The 27110-nt window shown below is 57.6% G+C and overlaps 2 protein-coding genes across 6 annotated transcripts; one reads left to right on the top strand and one right to left on the bottom strand.

Moving 5' to 3' along the window:
* Positions 1 to 1108: 1108 nt before the first annotated feature.
* SLC15A3 (solute carrier family 15 member 3) lies at positions 1109 to 13968 on the top strand. 4 transcript variants are annotated; one of them, XM_033860752.2, is made up of 8 exons: positions 1109 to 2345; positions 5956 to 6245; positions 8101 to 8248; positions 9683 to 9793; positions 10255 to 10423; positions 10857 to 10956; positions 11878 to 12036; positions 13054 to 13190. In XM_033860752.2, the coding sequence occupies exons 1-7, from the start codon at positions 1788 to 1790 to the stop codon at positions 12014 to 12016; spliced, it is 1515 nt and encodes a 504-aa protein (XP_033716643.1). In that variant the 5' UTR covers positions 1109 to 1787; the 3' UTR covers positions 12017 to 12036; positions 13054 to 13190. The 4 variants fall into 4 exon arrangements, with proteins under 4 accessions (XP_033716643.1, XP_073665100.1, XP_073665101.1 ...); XM_073808999.1 differs by lacking the exon at positions 10857 to 10956 and adding an exon at positions 13298 to 13667 and having other exon boundaries at positions 1110 to 2345; positions 13054 to 13209; XM_033860751.2 differs by lacking the exon at positions 10857 to 10956 and adding an exon at positions 13674 to 13968 and having other exon boundaries at positions 1114 to 2345; positions 13054 to 13209.
* Positions 13886 to 27089, bottom strand: TMEM132A (transmembrane protein 132A). 2 transcript variants are annotated; one of them, XM_033860748.1, is made up of 11 exons: positions 25897 to 27089; positions 23224 to 23438; positions 22810 to 23028; positions 21723 to 22054; positions 19872 to 20021; positions 18645 to 18843; positions 18417 to 18560; positions 17155 to 17357; positions 16123 to 16399; positions 15581 to 15772; positions 13886 to 15166 (listed from the first exon to the last, which is right to left on the bottom strand). In XM_033860748.1, the coding sequence occupies exons 1-11, from the start codon at positions 25994 to 25996 to the stop codon at positions 14126 to 14128; spliced, it is 3072 nt and encodes a 1023-aa protein (XP_033716639.1). In that variant the 5' UTR covers positions 25997 to 27089; the 3' UTR covers positions 13886 to 14125. The 2 variants fall into 2 exon arrangements, with proteins under 2 accessions (XP_033716639.1, XP_033716641.1); XM_033860750.1 differs by having other exon boundaries at positions 18645 to 18840.
* Positions 27090 to 27110: the final 21 nt, after the last annotated feature.

Here is a 27110-nt window from a genome sequence, read left to right as displayed (position 1 = left end):
CACTAAGGTTGCTATGGACTGTGGGTGATTACGTTGTGTCAATGTAGGCTCACCCTTGGTAAAAAAAAAAAAATTCTGGTGAGTGATGTTGATAATGGGGGAGGCTATGCATGTGTGGGGCGGGGCAGGGGGGGGTTGAGAAATCTCTGTACCATCCTCCTGATATTCTTATAAACCTAAACCTGCTCTAAAAAAATAAAGTCTTAAAAAAAAGTTCAACAAGTTCCTTGATCCAATGACACTTCTATTCCACTGGAGGTGATAACTGGAAATTGAACGAGTATTATGTGCTCCGAAGACATTAAAACAGAGAGAGGATACTGAGAATCTAGTAGGCAACTGCTTAGATAGAATACTAGGGAAGGTCTCCATGAAGAGGAGACATTCCAGCTGAAATCTAAATAAAGAGAAAAGGCCACCCGTGCCAAGATGTGGAGGAAAAGCTGTCTGGCAGAGGTAACAGCAGAGACCAAGGTCCTGAAGCAGGAAGGGGCTCAGCATGTGAGAGGAACAGAGAAAGTAGGTCAGTGTGGCTGGATCTGAGTGGACGTGGGGCTGCGTGATGTTGGAGGAGGGTAGGAGCCAGATGCCATGGGGCTTTTAGGTCAGGGTGAAGGCTGGCCCTTAATCCAAGCGCACCACAGGGCTCTGTGGAGGGGAGCGCTAAGGCCTGATTTTGATGTAGTCTGAGGTCAGTCTCTGTCAATCTCAACTTACTTGTGGGCCCTCTATGGTGCCACAAGCTTTGAAGGTGCCCCCACTTCCTTCCTCATGATAGCATTTGCATAATCTGAATTGTATTTGAGAGCTTCCTGTGTCTCTCAGGAGCCCGAGCAGTGGTTTACCCCTAGTTCAGCCACCATGAACCAGTCATGCCCGGACCTCCCTTCCCCGCCTCCACTGGGCCTCAGTCTCCGCATCCACGAAGTGGGCGGGTAGGACCAAATGATGCATATGGCATTTCCGGTCCCATCACTCTAACTTTGGTTTGTGATTGGAAGAGGATGCAGCAGAAGTGGGATCCAGGAGAGAAACGAAAGTGAAAGATGGAAAACATTCCTCCAGCCTCCAGGAAAGTAGGCAGAGCTGGGGGTGGGGACAGGGTAATGGGGGGGGAGGGAGGTTTTTAGAAAGCTGGCCTGGCAGGGTCCCTGTGACCCAGACTTTCGCTTCTGCTAAACACCCCAGAACACCATGTGACGCACATGGCCACAGAAGCAGCGAAAGGGGAAGCTAGGGGCTCCCAGAGTTTCTCAAGGAGCAGAGAGCTGGACAGAGGCTGAGCCCGAAGGGAGAGGGCCTGGGAGGGGCGGCAGGGGAGGCAGTCTCGGGAAGGCGAGGAGTGGAGGAGACAGCGGGGCGGTGGGGGCACAGGGAGCCCCTTGTCTCCGGAGTGTGGGCCAGGTGTCACCAGGGGAGGGGACAACGGTTAAGAAAAGACGACCAACCGGAGAGACCCGCAGGAAAGGAGGGGGAGGGGCAGAGACGAGGAAAGAGAAGGGTCGGCAGTGAGGAAGGGTGGAGGAAGGAAGAAGAGTTAGGGGTGGGAGGAGGGGAGAGGAGAGAATTAGGGAGCGGGAAGTAGAATCCGGGTAGCCCCAGAGGCCCCAGGGGGCGAGAAAGACAGGGAGAGGGGACAGGGGAGCAGAGGGGAAAAGGGAGAGGAAGGGGGGACCAAAAGGGGTGAGAAAGGAGGGAAGGGAGGAGAAGAGAAGAGGGAGGTCGCGGGGGAGGACCGAAGGGCTGCGGACAGGGTGGGGGTCTGAGAAGCGCAGCGGCGGCCCAGGATGCCCGGGCCGCGCACCCCAGTGGAGCCCCGAGAGTCCGGGGAGCGCCGGCCGCTGCTGGAGCGCAGGCCGCGGGAGCCCCGACGGTGGTGGCGGGCGGCGGCGGCCGCGGTGCTGCTCGTGGAGATGCTGGAGCGCGCCGCCTTCTTCGGCGTTGCGGGCAACCTGGTGCTCTACCTGAACAGCGCCGACTTCCACTGGGCGGGCGAGCAGGCGTCCCGCGCCGCGCTGGTCTTCCTGGGCGCCTCCTACCTGCTGGCGCCCGTGGGCGGCTGGCTGGCCGACGTATACCTGGGCCGCCACCGCGCCATCGCGCTCAGCCTCCTGCTCTACCTGGCCGCCTCCGGCCTGCTGGCCGCCACCGCCTTCCCCGACGGCCGCAGGTCCTTCTGCGGCGAGATGCTCTCCCTGCCGCTGGGGCCCGCCTGCCCCTCGCACGGCTGCCTGCACACCTCGCCCACCCCCTACTGCGCCCCCACCCTCTACGCGGTGTTGCTGCTGCTCGCCCTGGCCGCCAGCTCCGTCAGGAGCAACCTCACCTCTTTCGGTGCCGACCAGGTGAGTGACAAGAGGGCCCGCCCCGTCGGGAGGCCCGGGGCGTGCGGAGGGAAAGCGATGGACCCGGGAGTCAAGAGGCCCTGGCTGCCAGCCAGCGTGACCCCTCTCCGGGCCCAGTTTCTTTATTTGAAAGAAGCTGTAGGGTTGGGGGTTTGGGGGTGCGGACCCCTACAACAAAACGATGGCACGATAGTGATAACCATAGTTGGCCTTTGACTATGTGCCACTTTCAGTGTTTTAACTCATTTCGTCCTCTTAACTACGTAGAAGGTAGGTAGTATTTTTATGTCCATTTTGCGGAGTAGGACACTGGAGTTTCAGGATGTTTATCGGCCTGGCTGAGGTCTCATAGAGACCTAGGCGAAGGTCGAAGAGCAGGTTAGGAGCAGGTTAGGAGCAGGTCGAAGAGCGGGTTAGGGTAGCTGCACCTCAGGCCCCACACCTTGGGCCCCATCTTTGTGTGTTGTAGAGATCTAGAGGCAGGCGGGAGCCTCTTCTTGCCAGCTGTGCCGGAGGTTGAGTCAGGCCCACGTGTTCAGATCCCAGCTCTGCCACTCACCAGCCAGAGGCACCTGGGCCAATACCTTAACTTCTGCGCCTTTTTCTGTACACTTTTGGACAGAACATGGCACATAGGAGAAATTCGATAGATATTTGTTAAATGAATGAGTAAATACTGTGTAATAACATGGCTATATTTTGATAGCTCTACTCAGTGGGCTATTAGACAGTAATTTTTAAAAATATGTAACGTGACTTGAACAAAACCACATACAGTGTTAATGAGCAAAAGCGACGCAAAATTGCCTACAGAGTATGAGTACAGCCGCGTGAAAAGAGCAGGTGTCAACAAAAGGGGGAAACTGGAAAAAATTGTGACAGTAGTGTGATCAGGTGCCACTGGACTAGCTGTACTTTTTTCCTAATTGCTTTAAAATGTTCAGAAAGGGGACATTTTGGAAGGAATATTGCATCCAGCTGGCAACCACAATGCGGCATCCGACACAATCTCCGGAGTCCTTACCCAGGAGTGACTCATCCAGCCTGTTCGGATTCCTTTGATGATGGGGGATTCAGTGCCCCCAGGACAGCCCCATCCATTTCTCAGCCGCCACTGACCTTCCTGCAGACCAGGAGACCCCCAGCATCTGCCAGTGGGAATCTCTCAGCTTCCCTTAATTCTTCTGCTCTTTCATTGACATCCCACTCCGCCCCCAGGTGCCCTTGACTTCATTGACCTCCAGAGGGCCTCAGCCACCTACTGCCTCCTGTCTGTCCCTCCTCTTGGTGGCAGAATTGGTCTCTCAGAGGCTCGGCCACTGGGTAGCATGGACTGTGGGTGGGGCCAGGCCAGGCTGGAAGGCTGCCTGGGGGTCTGGCCTGATCCCTAGGACAGTTCAGAAACACTAAAATGATTTGAGACAGGGATGGAATCATTAGATTAGATTTTTTTTAAATTCTTTTCTTTTTTTTTAAAACCCCACATTTGTTTATTTATTTTTATTTTTTGGCTGTGTTGGGTCTTCGTTTCTGTGCGAGGGCTTTCTCTAGTTGTGGCAAGCGGGGGCCACTCTTCATCGCGGTGCGCGGGCCTCTCACTATCGCAGCCTCTCTTGTTGCGGAGCACAGGCTCCAGACGCACAGGCTCAGTAGTTGTGGCTCACGGGCCTAGTTGCTCCGCGGCATGTGGGATCCTCCCAGACCAGGGCTCGAACCCGTGTCCCCTGCATTAGCAGGCAGATTCTCAACCACTGAGCCACCAGGGAAGCCCCATTAGATTAGATTGAGTTCTTTAAAATGGCTCTGGTTACAGGGTAGGCAGTGGATGTGGGTAACACGAGTGGGCACACCAGAGCAGCGAGGGGGCTGCTGCAGAATTCGGGGGGGGCAGTCAGATGGGGGGTGCAGGTGGGAGGGGCTGGCACCATCTGACAGACAGCCATACCCAGGAACTGAGTGTTTAACACACTTGCTGATTTCAGAAAGGGCCATCCATCATTCTCAACAAAGTGGCTGCTTGTTTTGGGAGAGCTCATTTATATCCTGAACGGGCTGCCTGGTCCTCCCCTTACAGTTGCAACTGTCATATTCATTTATATCCAATTAATAAATGGAGTGCCTGCTCCTAGTGGGACTTATTCAATTTTCTGCTTGAAAGTCTACAGCAAGGATTTTCAGTGAGTGAGAATTCTCAGCGAGTGGACAGGCCCCTCCCTCCTCATCCCCAAGAGGACCCCTCAGAATCTCCAAGGGGATGCAGTTTCAAGCGCACCTGTGTGGACTAAAAGTTTACATTTGGAAAATGAACAAAATACCTAGTTACCTTTTTCCTCATGCAGCTACAGAAATTAAAGCTTGATAAAATCTTAACTAATGGATATATGTATCTCTGGGTGGAAGGAGAATAATGGATTCTGAGATTTGGGGAGTTATTGAAACGGTGATGGGGTACAGAATCATTTATCTAGAGAGGTGACCTCCAGACATCACTGCTTTTAAAACGTACAGATGCCCGGGCCCTGCCCCAGATCTGCTGAGTCAGAATCTGGGACCAGGGTCTAGGAGAGGTATGGGCAGCCAGTGTAGTTGATCCAAGCCAGCAGACCGGAAGGGGGCCTGGGGCCTGGCTGTCGCAGATTGATCCAAATCCTGGGTAAAGATTTTCAGCTTTACTGCCCTTGCTGGGGGGCCCACATTTTTTTTTTTTGCATCAGGCCAGAACCCGCTCTTGGGGCCGTGTCTGGGACCGCTTCTGCTTTCCCTGATTATGCCAACTTTGTCTGACTGGGAGGCAAGTTGCGGTGGGAGCACAATGGAAAACTCCATTTGCATCTTCAAACTGCAGAGGAAATTTTCAATTAGACTTTAACTGTCCTTTCAGTAATATGCACAAATCCTATTTAATAATGTGGAACAGACCTGAGACCTTGAGTGGCTTTTTTCTGACTATGAAGGTGACGCCCAGTATGGATTGCTCAAAGACAAAGGGATAAATCAGCTAGAAATGAACAAAGGGGCACCAGAGACATCTGTTGTGTGTACTAGTTAGTGACAATAAAAAAGCAATGTGTGGGCTTCCCTGGTGGCGCAGTGGTTGAGAGTCCGCCTGCCGATGCAGGGGACGCAGGTTCGTGCCCCGGTGCGGGAAGATCCCACATGCCGCGGAGCGGCTAGGCCCGTGAGCCATGGCCGCTGAGCCTGCGCGTCTGGAGCCTGTGCTCCGCAGCGGGAGAGGCCACAACAGTGAGAGGCCCGTGTACCGCAAAAAGAAAAAGAAAAAAGCAATGTGTGTCAAGGGCAGGAAGAAACAGCTGTGTCAAAATGTCCTGATCATTAACAGGTGACTCCCAAGAGAAGGGTTTATTCATTCATTCAACAAATATTATTGAGCATCTATTTAGTGATCAGGATGAGGAAAGTGCCAGAACACCCACCCACTGATCCAAGAAGTGTCTCTGTGGGAGAGGGGGTGCAGGCGCGCGGCAGGGCGCCCTCGCACCTCCTGGGGCCTCACTCTCACCCTTGCCCGGCACTGTGGGAGAGGGGGTGCAGGCACGCGGCAGGGCGCCCTCGCACCTCCTGGGGCCTCACTCTCACCCTTGCCCGGCAGGTGATGGACCTTGGCCGCCACGCCAGCCGCCGCTTCTTCAACTGGTTTTATTGGAGCATTAATGTGGGTGCCGTGCTGTCGTTGCTGGTGCTGGCCTTTATCCAACAGAACATCAACTTCCTGCTGGGCTACAGCATCATCGTGGGCTGTGTGGGCCTGGCCTTCTTCATCTTCCTCTTCGCCACCCCCAGCTTCATTACCAAGCCCCCCACGGGCAGCCAGGTGTCCTCCATGCTCCGACTTGCTCTCCAGAACTGCTGTCCCAGGCGGTGGCGCCGACACTCTGCCAGGTAAGGGGAGGGCTCTGGGTGAAGAGGCCACATGATCCAGTTTAAAGACATTCTGGATCAGCTCCAGGGGTAGCCCTTTATGATGACCAGCTCCCCAGTGGGCTAGAGCTGCCCGCCATGACTGAGAATGCTGGCGGAGGTCAGGGTGATGGTGGTGGTATTGGCAGTGGACTAACCGTAGAAAGTATGAGGATGTTAGTGGTCTTGACAGTGATGGTGGTGATAAAGATAGGGATGGTGGTGTTATTAGCGACAATGAAGATAAATGCTGGCAATGGTGATAACCATGGCAGTAGAGTGGTGCTTATGAAGATGATCTACCAGTGAAGGTTGTTGGGATAGCAGTCTACGCTACCTGGGTATTAAGTATAAGAAAGGCTAAGATGTCAGCCAAACTGGCTCCCTTTCCCATTAGCTGGCATTCAAGGGAGGAAGGTTCTGAATGGCCTTGCATGTGCACAATGGCTTCCTTTTACCCCTCTCTTCCCTGAGTTAATTGACTACTTATGCTAAGCAAACCTGTCTCCAGACCTTGGACCCAGTTACAGCTCCTGTCAGTGGGATCTAGATGGAAAAGGTATAGAACATGCTTTCCCCCAACCTGGTGCATTGCTGTAAGGTTTTGTTTGAATGGTCCATTGCTGCCTAACTAACTATCCCAGAACTTAATGGCTTAAGCAACCACCTTTTTTTACCCCTCAAAACCTTGTGGGTAACTGGGCTCAGCCGGACAGTTCTGCTTCTTATGGTATCACGGCGGGCTGCAGTCACTGAGGACTTGAAAGGGCTAGAACATCCAAGACGGCCCACATTCCCGGCTGGCAGTCAACGTTGTCTGTCAACGAGGACACCTCGGCTCCCCTTCGTGTGCCCTTGCCCCCCAGGTGGCTGGAGCCTCTCCCGGCAAGGTATCTGGGCTGCAAGAGGAGGGAGCATTCCAAGAGGGAATGTTCCAGAGGGCAGGAAGTGGAAGCTGTCAGTCCCTGAAAGGCCTTTTGGAGGTTTGGAGTCCCAAAGCATCACTTCCTCCTCATTCTGTTGGTCAGTGCAGTCACAGCCCAGCTCAGATTCAAGGGCAGGGCAGCTAAAATCCACCTGTTAGTGGAAGAACAACGTCACAAACTGGGTGGGGAGAAGCTGATGGTGGCTGTCACACCACACCGGCATCGTCCCTTTTGGAATCTCAAAGGATGAGGCAAGGCTCTTGGGCAAGTAGGGATTAGAAGCCTCTCAGGACAAAGGGCAAAGGGTAAAGGGTAAAGGTTGATCTTTCCTGTCTCCTGATAATGTTCCCTCCACCCCTACCTCTCCATCGCTTGTTCTGTAGGGAGCGGGCTCCCATGTTGCCTGTTGAGGAGGATGGACTTGGAGAGTGTGCTGGGGGGACTGGAGTGACAGCCTCTCTCTCTGAGTCAGGCACGGACTGGGGCTTCCCTGGCTCCCATGGCACACCAACACTACAAGCCAAAAAATCCCCCAAGACTCTGCTCGCCACAGCCTCTGGTCTTACTTCCCCCAGGACCCGAGAGGCCACAGCTCTAGGATGGAGTGGGTCTTGATCGCCAACTCTGCCACACGGATGGCAGTGATAGTGTTGACAGTGGCAGAAAAATAATAGTGACAGAATGAGAACTCCACGGAGGGGACGGCTTTGGTGATGGTGATGACGGCAAAAGGGATGCCGATGGTGGAGCGGAGGACATGAGGGTGGGATTTCTGAGATGATGTCTGTGATAGGTTGTGATAGGGGAGTGGGATTAAATAGCGGATGATGGGGGAGGTGGGAAGGCGGCCGTGGTGGTGGTGACGGGTGACGGTAGCAGCCATTTTATCTGCTGCCTCTATGGCCCCTCAGAGACCCTCCAGGCACCCAGCTGCTTCCTGATCAGAGGTCTCCCCAGGCTGGCCCTTCCCCCCAGGAGGACATCGCCAACTTCCAGGTGCTGGTGAAGATCTTGCCCATCATGGTGACCTTGGTGCCCTACTGGATGGTATACTTCCAGGTCAGCACCCCCGCCCTTTCGCTCTGTGGGGACTCGCTCCCCAGGCCCCTCACTGGTCTCATCTCTCATGGTAGATGCTCAGGGTATGTGGAAAGGGGGAGGGGCTCACAAAGTGAACTGCTGCCACGTAGCAGCTGGGGTGGCGCCTGGAGCTAAGCCGTCCCAATAATTACACTCTGGGTGGTAGAGCACAAGGAACTCTGGAGACAGGTCTGAGGCCCAGTGACTGAATAAGTCACCCCATCTCTCCGGGCCTCAGTTTCCTGTTAGACTAGAGGCTCTAACAGTTCTGCAGCATTCAGATTCTCCGACTTGGCAACGGAGGCCCAGAGAAGGTGTGTTGGTTGCCCGAGGCCCCACAGCAAGTTAGGGGCAAGCTTAGTCCCCCGAGTGCTTTGCAACAAGTGGTTCCCCACCCTGGCCGCGCCTCAGAATCCCCTGCAGAGCTTTAAAAAAATACAGATTCCCAGGTCCCACCGCAGACTACTGAAAGAGAATTGCTGGAGGAGTCTCCAGTGTAATAAACTTCTCAGGTGATGCTGACGCTTAGCCAGGTCTGAAAACCGCTGCTTCCCGCCCACTCCCCAAGGGGAAGGTTACTGCAGTGAATGTGTGTGCGGGTGTGTGGAGGGTGGGCAGCAGCCTAACCCCAGCCTCTAATCCCCAGTCCACAAGGTCACTGCCTCTCACACACGCTCTGCAGGAACCTTGTTGCGAGCTGCAGAGGGTGAGGGTCATGCAGGGCCAGCCTGCTACGTGGGGGTGGCACAAAGGCAGAAGGTGTCTATGATGGGACATGCGTGTCCATGGTTGATCCCTAGTCGTACCAGTTGTCAGAATACTGACATCCTTCCATACCAGTCAGCAAACAGCTGCTGCCCTGAGCACCCCAAGTGCCCTCCTCTGGCCCCAGGCCCTCCTGCAGGATTCTCCCAGAGCCCCCTCCCTCATACAGCAACGAATGGGATAATGGCCGGTATGGCGGGGAGCCCTGGAGCCTGCCCCTGCTGCTGTCCAGGGCCATTCTGGCGGGTCAGTGCCTACGCAGTCCCCAGTTGTGTCAACCTGTGGGGCTCAGCTTGGCCTCAGTGTCAGATGAGCGCTCCCTGTGGGGACAGCCATGCATTATCTTCCCCATGTCAACAAATATTTATCCACACTTACTCCGTGCCAGGCCCTGGAGACAAGAATGTGAGCCAGACCAGCTGGGCCTGGGCTCTGGAGCAAAGCTGCACGCACAGCCCTCAGGCCTGGGAACAGAGCAAAGGAAACTCCCGGGGAGGGAGGAGGGTGGGAAGCTGGACGAGGGGACAACTGCCCGGCTGCCCTGTGCTTGCTGCTGCGGAGGAATGCCTGCCTTGGAGCTGGGAGCATCCTGGGATGGAGGTGAGGCGGCCACCTCTGTTCCAGCCTCACCTCCAGCTCTCTCGGCAGATGCAGTCCACCTATGTCCTGCAAGGTCTTCACCTCCAAATCCCGGACATCTTCCCAGACTACCCTGCCAACAGATCCGCGGCTCTGAGGGCCCAGGGCAGTGGCTACAAGGTAAAAGACACACATGTGATCAGCCCCCACTTCAGGCCGAGCCGGGGTGGATGCTCACATCTCTGCCTTTCTCCAGGACTTACCAAACCAGTTCCTTGGCATCTCGGAGACTCTTAAAATCAAAGACCTTCAGAGCTGGCAGATAAATGACATACCTGCTACTAGACCTCCCTTCCTTGCCCATGGCAGACATCACTAATCTATCATGGCATTCTTTCATGCTGAGCCCATGAACATTCCAGGCAGCCACTACCAACTGACAGAAGTTGAAGGAACCTATTTGCCATCCCTGATCTAATCCATCCCCTAGTTACACAGCCGAGGAGCGTGTATTCAGGGGAGGGGAAAGGACTGACTCTGGGTCGCCCAGGGACAGTCTGGATGGAGTCCAGGTCTCCGGACTCCAGCCCAGAGCTCCTCCTGCTCTGCTAGCCTGCCTCTCTTGGTTCCTTCTTTCCCAGATCCCAGAAGCCTGGCTCCTCCTGGCCAACGTCGTGGTGTTGCTGATCCTGGTGCCTGTGAAGGACCACCTGCTCGATCCTTTACTGCTGCGCTGCAAGCTGCTTCCCTCGGCTCTGCAGAAGATGGCGCTGGGCATGTTCTTTGGTTTCACCTCAGTCATTGTGGCAGGTATGTCGGCCTGAGTGGAGGGCCTTGGGGAGGGGGCTGGCCTTTGTCTGGGGCTGGGGGGAGGCCGGCTCCACCAGGGGCTGATGCTGAAGCTGTGGGCCTGGGCCAAGTACACCCTCCGCCCGTGGGTGCCAGTCTTGGCTTCTGGAAGATGTGAGCTGAAAGAGACCCTCCTCCTTGAGTCCAGCCTCCCCTCGTTTTGACAGATGAGGGGACTCAGGCCAAGAGAGGAAAAAAAGATTTTCCCCAGTGGGATGTACGCTTTCTGAAGGCAGGGGATTTTTTTCTTTTTTATTCCCTGCTATGAATAATGCACATGGGTGCTCAAAAAATGTGTTGAATGCATTTCCCAAAGACACAGCCGTTTAGCAGTTGGCGGACATTTTTCAAAACGTATCTATTATTTATTCTCTTCCCTCTTCCATTTCAAAAGGATTTGAAGGCTCTCATAGGAAAGAAGCTCTGGTAAAGAAGGCTTGCATGCTACTGCACAGACCTCAGCCCTTTTCACGTGGCGACTTAATAATCCTGAAGTTAGTGTCTTTGAGCTTCATCTTTCAAGTGGGGAGAGTAATTCATTCAGACCCTGTGCAGAGGCCAGGCTCCACCCTCATGGAATGTGGTCTAGCAGGAGTGTTGTGAGGATTAAACAAGAGGAAGTCAGTAAAGCACCCAGCACCATGCCTGGAACACGAGTAGGAGCCAGAGGAATTAAAACTCAATAAGCAGTATTGTGTTGCCAAGTATGAAAACCAAACTAGATTCTTTTTCAGCTACATGCTTTAGTGCATTTTGTCCTATTTCATCCTCACAATAATCCTGGGATTTTGATTCCTACTTCTTGCATAAGGGAACTGGGTCTCAGAGAGGTTAAGTGATCGGCCCAAGATCACACAGCTAGCCAGTGGCAGGACCAGGATTGGAACCCAAGTCACCTAATTCCATATCTGGTGTTCATTCCACTAGAGCACAGCTGTCTTCTAAGCAATGAAGGGGGAGGAGATAAACTAAACTTGAAAGCCAGGTTAGAAACGCTATTGTAATACTTGACGCTGCAGTAGAGGAGTCATATGATATCATGGGAACGGGGCTGGCTTTGAAACTAGACACGCTGGGGCGCAAATACAGCCCCAGTTACTTATCAGCTGTGTGACTCAGGGCTGATTGTTTAACCTAAATTTCTCTTTCTTACTTATAAGAATGCATATTAAATGCCTCGCCTATAACAGGCTCTCAGTTAACGAGAGCTGTTATGGTTATTGAGTGCAAAACCTAGTTCTGGGCTTCCTAGCAGCCAAGGCAAAAAGGGAAGAGATGGAGGGCCAGTGTTCTTTTCCTTACATGCTGCCTAGTCAATGACTGGCTACTTAGTGAATACCCACTACATGCCAAGCTCTGTCATGGGCTAAGCTGCCTACAGTGGGCCTGACTGTAGCCCCTCTCCCCACCACCAGGAGTCCTGGAGATGGAGCGTTTAGAGTACATCAGTCACAACCAGACGGTGTCCCAGCAGATTGGGCAGAACACATATTATGCAGCACCACTGTCCATCTGGTGGCAGACCCCTCAGTACCTGCTCATCGGGATCAGTGAGATTTTTGCCAGCATCCCAGGTATCCTGGACCCCTCCCCTGCTCTCGCATGGGTGATGGGCTCTGCCTGGTGGTGCCTCGAAGTCAGAGGTCTCACGGGCACAGCCTCTGCAGCTTGTCTGCACGGAGGAAGGCAGGGTTTTCTGAGCGGGGTGACTGCGCGGCTGCAGTCACCCCGTGGGGACTTATCAGCACTGGTTTGTGCCAGGCACTGCGACAGGCAGTGGGGATTAGAGGTGAATAAGACATTCCCCACACCACCTGTCCCCACAGTCGCCCTGGTGCCATGTTCCCCACCCTCTGTGACTTTGCGGTTGCTGTTCCCTCTGCCTTCCCATTTCCCAGATTGGAAGTGAACTCCCATTTCCCCTTGAATTCCCAGTCTAACTGCCCTCTCCTCCATGAGACCCTCTCCAAGGCCTCTGAGCAAAGGGGGTCCTCTCTGTCTTCCCTTTGTCCATGTGGCCCGGGGCAGAGGGAATGGGACAGGGGAGACACTGGGAGATTTCTGAGGTTGAATCAAAATGATTTGATGATGGGGCTTCCCTGGTGGCGCAGTGGTTGAGAGTCCGCCTGCCGATGCAGGGGACACGGGTTCGTGCCCCGGTCCGGGAAGATCCCACATGCCGCGGAGCGGCTGGGCCCGTGAGCCATGGCCGCTGAGCCTGCGCGTCTGGAGCCGGTGCTCCACAACGGGAGAGGCCACGACAGTGAGAGGCCCGCGTACCGCCAAAAAAAAAAAAAAAAAAAAAGATTTGATGATGATGCTGAAGGTGGGCAGAGAGGGTGGGCAAGAGAGAGGATGAGGACGGGGCTTCTGTCACTGAAATGGGAGACCCAGGAGGAAGGGGAAGAGGGGTGACAGGGCAGTGTGGGAGCATCCAGGTGGAGGTGTTCAGGGGGGATGAGCAGGGCAGAGGCAAGGGGTCACCCAGGGGAAGCCAGGAGGGAGGCTTGGCTGGGGGAGGGGAGGGCTGTGGCCCAGCAGGCTCTGCTCCTCCACCAGCCCCTTGGGTCGTCCTTCCTCCCTCTCTGCAGGCCTGGAGTTTGCGTACTCAGAGGCCCCACGTTCCATGCAGGGCGCCATGATGGGCATCTTCTTCTGCCTGTCTGGGGTGGGCTCGCTGTTAGGCTCCAGCCTGGTGGCACTGCTGTCACTGCCGGGGGGCTGGCTGCACTGCCCGGAGGATTCTGGTGAGTGTGGGGGGCCTCCCCAGGAATGGGACATGGGTGGAGGGCGACTTGGAAACGTGATGCCAACTGCCAAGTGCTTTGACCCCAGGCAGATGGAAATGGCACGCTAGACTCAGTACGGGGCACTCGCCCAAACCTGGCCCAGCGCCCACAGCATGGTCCTGTCCTGAGCCTCAGGTACCCTAACCATCCAAAAGGAATCAGTGAACTCAGCAGACCTCCAAGGCACCTTCCTGCTTCCGGAACTCTGCCATTCTGGCTAAGGGTCACCTCTCTCTGTGGTACTTATGTTTTAAGCCCCTACCAGGGTATTGTAGACGCCACAGGAGACACCTAGGGCAGCCCGATGCTAGTGGGCTATCTGCCCTGTGTTTTCAGACCCCACCCGCTGCCCACTTTGGCTTCAGCTGCCAGCGCTGGGGGAGCCCTGCCCTGACCCGAATGCCAACCCCTCCTTTCCCCAGGGAACATCAACAAATGCCGGATGGACCTCTATTTCTTCCTGCTGGCCGGCATTCAGGCTGCCACAGCCTTGCTGTATATCGGGATCGCTGGTCGCTATGAGAGGGTGGCCCAGGGCCCAGCCTCCCAAAGCTGTCCCAGGAGGGACAGTGGCTGAACACGGCCCCCACTCCCCGCTTGCCTCTCTCCCCCAACAGACAGCCGCAGGCCCAGCTGGGGTTTCCTTCTCAGTTTATTCTGTACCCAACATTAGGATGAAATGGTTCTCATAAATATGGGCCATGAGCCCTTCCTCACGACCATGGTCCATGACAAGGGGCAGGGCAGAGGGGGCCTGGGTGGGAGTCCTTGCGAGGGGCCAGGCAGGGGACTCGCATCAACAAGCACCAGAGGATGAACAGGAGGCTGCCCAGGCGAGAGGCCCACGGCGCCGGGCCAGGCAGGCCGGGGAGGGTCAGGAGCTGCCCCGGATCCGCTCCATGTAGCTGCGCAGCTCCTCGGGGTCCTTCAGCCCCATGTCCTCACACACCCAACGGATGTCCTCCTCGCCTGCCACCAGGATGGACTGCACGGCAGGGGCCCCCCCGGGCTCCTCGGGCAGCTGGGCTGGGGGTGCTGGCGCAAACGTCACAAACTCTACTCGCTTCCGCCGCCCCCCCGCTTCCTTCCTGGCCAGGGTGCTCGAGGAGCTGGGGGTGCCCCCGGCAGAGGCCTGGGCCAGGGTCAGGGCCTCCCCTCCTCCCCCACTCTCGCAGGGGCAGCCCCCCTCCCCCTTGGGCAGGCCAGGGGACTGCCGATCCAGCTGGCGGCTCAGGTCCTCCTGGTCAGTGCCCAGCCAGACCCAGTTGTGGGGCTGGGGGGCGGCAGGGGCGGCAGCACTGTCGGGGGGCTCCTTGCGCTGGTAGCGCAGCATGAAGACCACACCGTTGACCAGGAAGATGAGGATGGCCAGACAGAAGATGCCCAGCAGGGCGTACATGCCCAGCTCTAGTTCGGTGACCCGCTGCGGGGCGGGGACCATCTCCTCGTCTTCTTCCGCCTCCTCCCTAGCTTCTGCCTTCTCCTTCCCGGCCTCCTCTGCTGCCTGCTCAAACTTGCGCCTCACATCCCCGCCGCCCCCCACACTGCCTGCCGCCCGCCGTTCTCCACCCACGCTGGCCTCTGGGGCAGCTGAGCTCTGAGCGGGGCTGGATGGGAGGGCAGGGGCTGGGGTGGGAGCGGGGGACAGCCCTAGCCAGGCGGTGCCAGAGGCCAGGGGCACACGGTGGCGGCCCCGGCGGCAGGGCTCAGGCGGGTGCAGAGCCACATGCAGGGGCAGCCCCTTGACGCGCGCCCCACTCACCACCACCCCGAGTTGGGCACCCCGCTCATAGGCTGGCAGCACAGCGCCGGGCTCCTCGGCCGACACGGACAGTCCCAGGTCACGGTGGTTGTAGAGCTCAGCGGGGGCCAGGGTGTGGTCAGAGAAGGACAGCCATAGGGAGAGGGCCACCTCCTGTCAGGCACACAGACACAGGCAGAGACACGCCAGGGCACGCACGCATGCACACAGAGACCACTCCCACAGAGACAGGCCACACGGAGGAGAAGAGACCAGAGAGAAAACAGACACAGGCAGAGGGACAAAACACAGGGAGAGAGGGGACATGCGTCAATCACCTGTCTTCCACTCAGCCCTGGGGTCTGAGTCATCGGGAGGGTCCTCAGTTAGAGCCATCTAATAACCTCCCACTGCCACACTCCAGCCAGTCACTGCTTGATCACCTCCAGCCGCAGAGAGCTCACTACCTTACAGGGTAGTGCTTATCCCGAAAACCCTAAGGTGAAGGGTGGAGGTACCTCCCATCCCCCTGTTATCAACCCCCAGCGGGAGATGTTGACCTCATCCCCCTGACCCCCCAGCTGTCACCTGCTTTGGGGCAGGAAGGGCTGACTGTGCCCAGCACGTGGCTGTGACCTCCCCGGGGTGGGCAGTGCCCCGGCTTAGGGCAAGTGAGATGCCCATCACTGGCTGCACCCGCAGCTCCAGCACCGAGACCTTGTCATCCGTCACGGCCAGCACCTGCTCCCCCAGGATGGAGTCAGACAGCGGGGAGCGCACCTGAGGGTGAGAGGGAGTTGGAAGTGTGGGGGGGGGGGCCCTCGTACACAGACAGCCTCTGCCCTCTGAGAACCCAGCACCCTTACAAAGGGATCTGGTTTGTGCTCCCAGCATCTGCACAGGCTGCTTTCCCACCCGTAGCACCTCAAGACCTGGCTCCCACATACCCAACCCCAGCCCTTCATACTTTGAGGACTTCCTCCGTTACACGGGCCGCCCTATTCTGACCCAATCCCCAACCCCCCTGGGTTCATACCTCCCCAGGTACACCCTGGGCCTTCCGACACTCTTCACACCTGACCATTAACATTATGGGAGTCACCTACACCCTTTTCAGGCCGTCTGCTCACCTCGATGGAGGTGACGCCGGGCTCCCGGCCCACCAGGACGCGGCCTCCCTCCAGCGAGGCGACACTCGGGTCCTGCACGCGGGCGTGCGGCGCCACGAGGTGGGAGACGTCCAGCAGCCAGTCCGGGCCGAGCAGGTGGGTGAGGCGGCGGCCGCCGTCCAGCGGGTGGGCCGCGAAAGGGACGAGGAAGCGCACGCCGGCGCGCTGGTACTGCAGGCGGCAGCCGCGGACGCGCCGCTCGGCCTCCTCCGCCCCTGCCGCCTCGGGCTCCAGCACCCTGCGGGGAGCGGCGGCCCGGGGGCGGGGCGTCAGCGCGGGCCCCGCCCCTAGCCGGCCGAGGGCCCCGCCCAAGGGAGGCCCCCGGCTCCTAGTGGGCGCACGTTCCCCAAGCCCCGCTCGCAGCCGCACCTCCGTGGTCAGGTCCTTCCACCCGCAGGCGCCGCGCCCCAGTCCCATTCCTGACTGGTGCCTTTGCCTATGCATCGAGCCGCTCTCGCCCTCCTCTTACTCCTAATTGGAACTCTGGTTATGCGTGACGAGACCCTCTCTTAAGGGGGAGACCCACGGTGCTCGCTCTCTGGAGGGCCTGGGAGCTCAGATTCCAGAGGCCTGAGGCCACCTCGTCCTTGCGCTCTGGTGGGATCCCCTCAATATTTACTAAGTGCCATCTTAGGCTCTGAGGACACAGCAGGCGACAAAATAGACAAAATCCCCTCCTTCAAGGGCTTACATGCTAGGGGAGGAGTGTGGAGGGTAGTCAGACCACAAACAAGATTAATCAGATCACGTGGTATGTTAGAAAGTGATACGTACTATAGAGAAATAAGGCAGGGAAGGAGAAGAGGAGTGGAGGTCGGCAATCACAAACAGCGGTCAGAAGCTGGGTGATGATGGGCGGGCAGGGGGAGAAGCAACCGCAGGCAATGGGGCAGTTTTTCAGACCCCAGCTCGGGCTTATGGCTGTGTCCCCTGCACCCTCAGTCCCAGAGCGACTTCGCCAAGGCCTGCCAGCTTCCCCAGGGCTCCACCTACCCTTCCGCTGGGCCAGGTACCCTCCAGCCTCGGACCTGCTCGAGGGTGGTGTCGGTGAGTTCGATGTGCAGGGGCAGCAGCGGGGCCCACACGGTCAGCCGCAGCGAGGCCCGCAGCCGGCGCCACCAGAAGTCCACCCGCACCCCCCGAGCACCCCGGCTCTCCTTGCCAGCCACAAACACAGTGTCACAGGCCTCGGACACCTGTGGGAGGGCAGAAGACAGGGGGTGGGCGCAGCCACCTGGGACAGGTATGGACCGGGGGGCATCTCTTGACCCCCATACCATAAGAAAGGGGTACGGTTGAAATTCATTCTGTATTTTTCTGTAACGCGTGTCCTCAGATTAAGATTTCCCCACGCGGCCGAGATCCATTCCCCTGGCAGGAACGGCCCTTCCCTGAGCTCACCTGGGGCTCAGCTGGGGGAACTGGCTATCTGCACAGGACAAAATCCTTCTCCTGGCAGAGGAGGGTTTGAATCCACAACTCTGGCTCCTCATTAGTGCTGGCCCCTGGCTTGGGTGCCGGAGCCACCAGGTACGAGTGGGTAGGCAGAGGCTGAGGGCAAGGCAGACCTATCCGTCCGTGAACCCTCAGGTAGGAACCACTTACACAGAGGCAAAGTGCTGGCACAGGTAGCCAAAGACACCTCCACTCAGGCGGCCAGAATTTAGGAAATGCAGGCCCTGGGCTGCCCCTCTGAGGGGAATTCAAAATGGGGAATGTTGCCCTGCCTTTTTTTTAACCTCATGGGTCATTATGAGGCTCCAATAGTAATAGTTGTCTTTACTTCTACCATTCGATAATGATTATATTGTATTATGATTACGACAGCAGCCCCTGCTCTCCGCTGGATACTGTCTTAGAGTGCTTTTAATTCTTACAACATCCCTAAAATAGATTCCCATTTTAAAGCTTAGGAAACGGAGGTTCAGAGAGGTTGAGACTTGTCCACAATCACACAGCTAGCTGATAAACAAAGATGGGTTTCAAATGAAAACTTTCCCACCATAAAGTACATGCTCTTAACTCTCCCACGTCAGTTCATTTGCCAGTGCAGTAAGAACGTGAAAGTGCCTAAGTTGGGGGTCTGGGGGTTGCACAGCTCCCACTTGACTCTGGAGAGAGTTGGTGGGACCAAAGCTGTGGTCCCCCTCATGAGGTTACTGGTGTCAAGAAAAAGCTGTTCTCTTGGGGACCTGCGTGGGGAAGAAGGAACGCTGTGTGCGCCACGTGTACACAGACGCATACGTGCCACTCACCTGCAGGACCTGTGTGTTGGCTGACTCGCAGCCGATGTGCTCTGTCACCTCCACCAGAGCTCCGCCACTGTCCACAGTGACAAGGCGCACAGGGACGTGCCGCGGCACTCCAGTCAACGGCGCCGTGTTCACCAGCTCCTCAGCCTGGGGGTGCAGGAGGAGCTCAGCCCCAAGCTCTTCACCTCACTTGGCCCCCAGCCTGGCTGGGAAGAGCTGGGGACCCCTTACCTTGGCCAGTGGGACGAGGGCTCTTATGTCCCGCTCCGACACCAGGATCTCCCACACCATTTTGTCCTTCTCCGCTTCGGGGGCCTGGCCTGGGTACTCCAGCTGCCATGTGACAGGGCGAGTGACTGCCACGCCCCCACTAGTGCCATTCTCCACCAAAAAGTCCACCCACAGGAACTCGGACAGTTCAAGGGGGCTGCTGGCCAGAAGAGAGAGAATCTGAGTGCTTGAGAGCGGCCAGGCACTGTTGTGAGCACTTCCTGTATTCATGAGGTAGGTCCTACGATTATCCCCATTTTACAGATGAGGAAACTGAGGTCTGGAGGTTATGTAACTCGCCCAAGGTCACACAGCAAAAAGTGGTAGGGCTGGGATTAAACCCAAGCATCCTGGCTCCAGAGCCCAAGTTCTTATCCACTCAAGATCCGTGAAGCCACTTTACCAACCCCTAGAACGCTTCCTGGCTCTCCTGCCTTCCTGGGCCCCCTGCACTCAGGCCTCTGTCTTCCACAGCCGTTGGGGTGGCATGAATGTCAATGTCAATTTCTACCAAGTAGGAAGATTCACTTCCCGGTCCCAGAACTGCCACTTGACACCCTGAATAATAAATTACCTCACGGAACCAGCCTAGATGCTTGCTGGGTGGTACCTTATTTTCACAAACCCTAAGGGATGCATCATTATTCCCATTTCACAAGTGAGGAAACAGAGGCTCTGGTGGGGTAGGGCGGGGGCGTGCTGAACTGGCTTGCCCAAGTTATCTATCCAAAAAGTGTCAGAACTAGGATTCAAACAGGGGCTACAAAGCACATGGCCTTGACCCAGACTCAGGGCATGAATAAGAAGAGTTCGTCAATGTTAAGAACTGCAACTGGGCTTTGGGGGGAATATTAATGGCCGGGAAAAAAGGGACCCATTTGCTGGTAGTGGGAGGCAGGGTAGCAGCAGTGAGGGTTGTGACTGGGCGGCCAGGATAGATTGTCATCACCTCGATTAAGACAGACACTCACTGTACCTGGCACGTACCTGGGGATGGATAAATAGTAGCTGAATGAACAAAAGATATATCTGCGTTGTGCTGCTTCCTCGAAGGAGTCTGCTCTTGGGCCTGCCTACATGGGAATATGGGGGCCGGCAGCCCCCGCCCCTCGGGCCCCCTAGATCTGCCCACTAGCACTCCAGTACCACCCCTCCCCGCTCTACCCCTCGTGGGAGGGAAGCACCCACCTGGAGTCTGGCCCCGCGGGCCTGTCCTGATGGCAGGTGATGAGCGTGGTATGGTGCTTGGAGCCCTTGAAGCGGTCCAGCTTGGCGGTCCAGAGGGCTGGCTGGGCTGGGCGGGCAGCTGTCACATACAGCCCCTTCTTTACCTTGATCCTGGGGAAGGGGACACAGGTCCAGTTTGTCAGGGGGGTGCTGAAGCGTGGACTGGATCAGAGCGGGAAGATAAGGGACTCCAGTGTGAATTTCCTCCTCGCCATCCTCTGACCCAGAAGGACCTCATCTCATTGCAGGTCCTGCCACACAGCTCTCCCCCCATTCAAAGACCACTTATGACTCCCCACTGCCCACAAGGTCAAGTCTTAGCCTGGCATCCGAGGCCCTCCAGGGTCCGGTCCAGTTTCTTCTTTGGCTGTGACATCTCTCCACGCACTCTTAGCTTTAGCCGCACCCAAAGTACACGAGCACGACGCCCTTCATGCCTCTAAGCCTTTGCTCAGGCTGTACCTTCAGCCTGGTCTGCCCTTCCTTTCTTCACCTGCTCATTCTTCAAGTCTCCAGCAACACAGATCCCATTTCCTTTAGAAAGCTCTCCCTGTGGCAGGATGAATTTCCCCTGCCTCCATCCCCCTAACCCCAGCCCCTGCAGCACTTTGTACCTTCATCAGAGCATATAATCCAGTCCGTGCCCATCCAGTCCCCTTCCCTACCACTAGGGGTCCCTTAGTGCCAGAGGGGGATGGGGCCTTGCTCTTTTCTGAAGGTCCAGAGTGGAGACACAGGGCTTGGCATATTTTAAGTGTCTAGGGAGATCTAACGATGATACGAGTGAGAGAGGAGGGTGTGAGAGACAGGGAGATGCGACGGGCACCTGTGAGACACAGGGATGGGACACACACAAACCCCATTATGGGGTAGGCAAGTCACGCCCTGCAAATCCTTGGCAGTAGTAAGATTGGGGTGGGGGGGACTTCCCTGGTGGCGCAGTGGTTAAGAATCTGCCTGCCAATGCAGGGACACAGGTTCGAGCCCTGGTCTGGGAAGATCCCGCATGCCACGGAGCAACTAAGCCCGTGTGTCACAACTACTGAGCCTGCACTCTAGAGCCCCATGAGCCACAACTACTGAGCCTGCGCACCACAACTACTGAAGCCTGTGCACCTAGAATCTGTGCTCCTCAACAAGAGAAGCCACCGCAATGAGAAGCCCGCGCACCGCAACGAAGAGTAGCGCCCGCTCGCCACAACTAGAGAAAGCTCGCGCGCAGCAACGCAGACCCAACGCAGCCAAAAATAAATTAATTAATTAAATAAATTAAAAAAAAAATTGGGGTGGGGGATGGCTGGGGGTGGGGCACTTCCTGAAGAAACGGACACAAAAGGAGGGCCTTCCTATGGGGAGGAGCCAGCTCTGTCCAAAGGCTAAGGACCCATGGTGAGGGTGGTAAGAGGGAAAAGATGCAGATGAATGGGACTAGGGCAAATACCTCTGCCGGGCATCTGAGCATTAACCACTCCCAGGCACTGCACTTTCCAGTTTTTAAGCCCTCTCCCGTTTCCCCTCCCTGGAGCCGCAACTGCCCTGTGGGTAACGTTAGCCCACCGGACAAAGGAGTCTCAGGGAAGCGCCAGGGGAGGGCAGCTTCCTCCTTCTGATTCCAAGTTCAGGGCCGTGCCCAGTCGCCGGGTCCTGCCTGCTGCCAGGGCAACCACAGTGCTTGGCCTGGAGTGGGTATGGCGGACCCATGTTCTGCAGAGGTCAAGGATTCCACTGAAGACCCCAAGAGGAAGAGGTACCTGCGCAGTCTTCCTGCAGAGGTTCCGGCCTCTGACCCGCCCCCAGGGGCCCGGTGCTCACCGCAGGGTCAGGACGCTGGCTGTGAAATTGTGTTGAAGCAGGAGGGTGGCACTGAAGAGCTGGCCGGGCCGCACGGGCATGTCAGGCACCCGCAGAGTCACTGCCTCATCCAGGGGCACCTCTTGGTACTGTGGGGGGTCCGCGGGGCGCAGCTCCACGTCGCCCACTGGGAGGGCCTGCTCTCCAGGGTCCTCCTCCCTGCCGGGGCCGCAGCCCCCAGGGCCCTCGGCTGCCGGCTCCAGTGTGTAGGACAGCTCGGCCCGTGTGGCCGAACCCTGGGAGAACCAGTGGGAGGGGAACTCCAGCTCCACTACACAGGCGCCCAGGGATGGCTGCAAAGACACAACGGCCATGGTCAGCGTGGTGGGGGAGGGGAGTCCCAGCACCCAGGGCGGGAAAGCCAGAGCTGCAGGGGTCCCTGAGAGCAGGGCCAGCGCAGGCCACAGGCGCATGCCACGTGACACAGCCAACTGGCAACGCGACTGAGGCTAGGTCTCAGAACGCGTCCACTGGCCGTTCTTCCACCTTTGGGAGCGGTTTCATTCCACGGGGAATCAACCCCAACGCCTGCCCCTAAGCACGCCCCAGGATGGCCCTGACGACCACTCAGAACCCTCAGGCTTCTCAGAATCCCACAGCCCACAGAACACCTCTCTCCAGCGGAGCCCTGTGCTAGACTGCGAAAGAGCAGAAAGTCCAATAATAAAAGGAATGCGAATAATACAACACTCGCTGAGGGATTGCTCTCGTGCCAGGCATTGGGCCAAAAGCTATTCTTGCACCCGTCTCATTTATTCTCCATTCCAACTCAATATGAGGTAAAAATTGTTATTATCCCATTTTACTGATGAGGAAACTGAGCCTCAGAGAGGTTACGTTACTTGCCCAAAGTCACGTACAATGGACTGAACTCCTTAAGGGGGCCTAAATAAGAGGGACCCGCGAAAGCCAGCAGAGCAGGAATGGAGTCAGGTGGTCCATGACCTCCAAACCTCCCGGGAGTGGTGAGCCCTCTCTTCCCTACTCCGGGACCACCCTCTGGTGGACACAGCAGCAGGGCCAGCCCAGGTGGGGCCCTCACACTCACCTGGAAGCGGCAGGCTTGGTGAGCAGTGCCTGCAGGGTGTGTGGCGTGGAGCCGGGCACAAGGCAGGCTGCCAGGCCCCGGGGGCCAATCCTGCCCTTTGAGGTGGAAGAGGACGCGGGCGTGGGGCTCCGCTGGAGTCACAGCCGCTTCCACTGACACGGCCCGCACGTCCCACGGGACTGGCCGTTGGTGTGGCTCAGTGACCCGAGGGGGGACCACCTGGAGGGAAAACGGGGGTGCTCAACAAAGCAAGGGGTGGGGAGAAGCAAAAACTCAGGCTGGCAGGAGACAGCCTTTACGGGCCTCCATTTCCCCCCTCTGGAAAATGGGGAGCTCAGCTAGGGCTGAGCGACACACAGCAGACCTTGGCTCTGAGTCCGGTTAGCCCAGGAGACTCTGGTGGCCCCTCCTTACCTGCTGAGTGGCGAAGGGTGGGTAGGAGGCCCGGAGAAGTGGCTGGGCCCTGGGCCAGGGCTGCAGGAGCAGAAAGGTCTCAGATCGGGAGCCCAGAGAGGAGTTGGCAGGTGGATAGTGGCCCACCTGCTGCACACGGAAGTGCTCGGGGGCATCCAGGAGCTCCAGGGCCGCCGGCAGGTAGACTGGGTCCAGGGGGTCCTGGTCACAGTCCACTGAAGAGGGAGAAGGGGGAGGGATGGTGACAGCTTTAAGGCAGGCAGGGGCTGAACTCAGCTTCGTCCCGGGGCACAGCAGTGGTGAGCGATGGACGAAGAAAAGGGTTGTAACTGTCCCATCCTCCCAGGGTGTCGGGGGGAGTCTCCCCATTTCACAGATGAGGTAACTGGGACCAGGATTTGAATCTACATCCAGGACCGACTGCCAGCTTCCGAGTCATTCCTTCTTCTGCCTTCCACAGACCCAGGCCTTCCTCACGCCAGTAGAACCTTCCCAATGTCTCCTCCTCCCCCATTCCTGCCCCCTACCTACCTGCCTCTGACACCAAGGCATTTGTGGGGTACAGACCTCCCCAGACAGGGTCTATGTAGTAAAAGATGGTGTTGAGGTGAGCTTCGTAGAAGTAGAGACCGTTTCTCAGCCCCTGGGTCCTTGGCCAGACTCGGCTGGGCATCCCCACCCCCACCCCCGCCTCCCTCTGCATCATCACCATGGCAACCTTGCACTGGTTCCCCGAACTTGCTGCCTTCTACCCCATCCCAACTGGGTATTGGAGTGCAAGTCTAGAATGGGGGAGGGGGGCGGGAACCATAAGCTTGGGGAGAGAGTCAAAGTATTCAACCAACAGTCAGAAGGGCAAAGGACCCCTAAGACCATATTAGGTTTGTATCAACTGACTATTAGTTAGCCCTAAAAATAATAGTTAACATTTTTTGACAGAAAGCTATATGTTGGCTACTATTTTAAATACTTTACATGTATTAACTCTTTCGGGTTTTGTAATAGCTCTGAGAACTAGGTTCTATTAGTATTAATCCCATTTTATGGTTGTAGAAAATGAAGCTGAGAGGTTCAGGGACTTGCCTGGGGTCCCACAGCAGGAACGTGATGGAGCTGGGAGTCAGAGCCCAGGCACCAACCATTACACACCCTGCCTCTCCACCCTCCACCTCTCCACCCTGGGCTGCTTTCCACCGTGCACCCTGTGGGCTTCATTCCCTAGAGTGTGGGTCTCTCCTCCTCTGCTGGGCAGCGCCTCCCTCCAGGGTCAAGAGTCACTGTCACCTTCTTAAGGAAGCCCCCCTTGATTGCGTGCCCTCCCACCAGTCCCCTCAGTCTTCTGCGCCCCTGAATTAGTTATCTTCCTGTCTGTCGGCTGGGGGCCTTGTCTTACTCATCCCAGCATCCCCCATCCCTGGAGAGGATGTTCTGGGAGTCTGGAGACCTGTGTTTACGTCCTAACTCTTCCTCGATTAGCCTTGGGTCAGCCATTTAACATCCTGGAGCCTCAGTTTCCTCACCTGTAGAGCGAGCGAGCATTTGGTGACACGGTGGACAGGGGAGGGCTTTGTAAACCGCGGTGCGCTGTGTGGAGGAGGGATTATTGCTGCTGCATAATAGATGTGACAAGGCTTTCCTCTTCTCTCTGTGTGAGGGGTTATTAGGGCTCCTGCTGGGTCCCCTGGGGAGGGGAGCAGGTGGCTGAAAGCAGCCCTAGAGCCAGTTCGCTCTCAGCCCCACTGCTGGGCTGGGGGACTTGACGGTTTCAACCTCCTTCTGGGCCCTCCCCAGCAAGGAGCATGTGGCTGAGAAGCTCCACTCCCCGCGACCCCCACCCCCAAGTGTAACAGGTGAGTGACTATGGCTCCCTGGGGGCAGACCCTGGCTTCTGGTTCTTCTCCTACTCCATACTCCACTGCCTGGATAATTACAAGATGCTCTGTGGCCTGACTCCCACGGACTCGCATCACTCAGAGCTCAGCTCTCTGGTGGGGGGAGGGGGCAGAGAATGCCTCGCTCTCCGTGGCATCCTCCTCCACCTAGCAGCCTCAGCCCACGACAAGGGCAGTCGGCCCCCCACGCAGGGGCACAGGGGAGGCGCTGCCCCTTCCTCCAGTGATCTCCATACTCAGGAAGGCACCGATGAAGTAATTCCAAGGTCAAAGAGCTCCTTGGGGCAGGGGGAAGGCGGCTGCGGATCTCGCAGGTCCTGGGCAAAGGGGCTGCTTCCCGTTCCGTGGGGGCTGGGTTGATGGTTGCGGGGAGGAGGCCAGGAGCCACGGGGCTACAGCTCTCTGTACCGCAGATTAGGGAGCTGGTGTGTGAGGGACAGGGGGCAGCCAGGTTAGACGTCGCGACTGGAGGGGAAACTCGTGGAAGGTGCGGGGACACGGCGAGGATGGGGGGAAGACGGTGAGAGCGCGGGGACCCCGCTGGCCTTGGGTCAGGAAGAAGTTGCCAGGTTATGCAAGTGAGGAAAGCCAGAGGCGCGAGGCTGGGGGCCGGATCCCAGGGATAAGACCTCTCCAACCCTCAGGGCACGCTGCGGGGCGACCCGGCTCGGGGTTTAGTCCCAGAACTCGCGGGTTCCCGGCTCCCGAGCATCCCTCGCGCTCGGCCTCTGCTCGGGCCCGGCTGCCCCTCGCCCCGCCCCGCCCCTCCCCTCCCGCTGACCTCTCACGACGTCCAGGACGAGGGCCACCAGCAAGCAGAGCCAGGGGCCGCAGGGCCCCCGGGGAGCCGCTGCCACGCTCCCCGCCATCCAGACGTTCATCCTTCCCACTCAAGGCCGGGACTAGGCGGGCAGTTCAGGTGGCCGCGGTCCTCCCGGCATCTCCCGGCCCGACCCGGCCGGCTGGGTCCCCGCCGCCCGCCAATCCGCGGGCCCGCCCGCCCCGCGGCTGCAGTTCCCAGACAATGGAGCGGGAGCTAGAGCTGGAGCAGGAGGGTGGGAGGGAGCGAACACGGCTCACGGGCTGCCCCTCAGCCCTGCCGGGTCCTAGTGCCCTTCGGATGCCGAAGCCCCAAGCGCCCCCGTGCTAGAGGTCGGGCAGAAGGCCACTTCCCCGGGGACTGACTTGCCTCTGCCAAAAGGGACACGACGACGTGTTCGGTTCGCTCCCTTTCGGAAGCTCCTGACCAATGAGGAAAAAGCACCTCCTCTGCCTCACCCCCACCCCACAAGCAGCTCTCCTATAAAGGCATCTGACTCTTGAACCAGAACCAGAATTGCGGGGGGCGGGGACGTAGAGAACCGAGCTCGGGGGTGGAGAGGGGATGAGAGGGGCCAGGAGGGCCAGGTGACAACTACTGTGACAGAGGAAGAGCCCCAGATGCAGGCAGCCCCATCCCTGGGAGAAACCTGTGGGTCTATGAAGAGGGAGGGCTGCTCTCTTTGCTGAGGGAAGGCCTGCCTCCCAGGTCCGGCCTCTGGGCGCAGCCTTGCCCGCCAGGCAGCCTTGGGAGAGGTCCAGAGCGGGGCACCTGGCTGCATGTTAGCCTTTCCTGGGCGGCTTAAAACGGAAAAACCACACCCAGGCCCCTCCCCGAAATGCCTGATCCAATCTATGCACCGGGTTGAGAACCGCGGCGCAGAACTCCTGTCTGGCGGGGAAGCACGGAGGGCAGGCAAGCCTCTCTCTGGCTGGGGGCCAGCCTTCGCCACTCCTGCACACAGGGCTGGACGGGGTACCCTCCTCCCCCTCCCCCACAAGAACACTATTACCACAGAGCTGGTCAGTCCTGGAAGTTTGGTAATGGGGGCGCGTGCCCTCCTCATTCCTCACACCCCTGGAGGGAAGGGTGACTGGTACCAGCCTTCTTTCGCACTCCTTTCCTTTCTCCCGCACTCCCTTCCTTTCTCCCGGCTTCACACTACCTGACACCTG

This window comes from Tursiops truncatus, chromosome 8 (assembly GCF_011762595.2).
Source record: "Tursiops truncatus isolate mTurTru1 chromosome 8, mTurTru1.mat.Y, whole genome shotgun sequence".
NCBI classification, from domain to species: Eukaryota; Metazoa; Chordata; class Mammalia; order Artiodactyla; family Delphinidae; genus Tursiops; species Tursiops truncatus.
The sequence above is the reverse complement of the archived record's forward strand: the minus strand, read 5'-3'. Positions and strand labels throughout refer to the sequence as shown.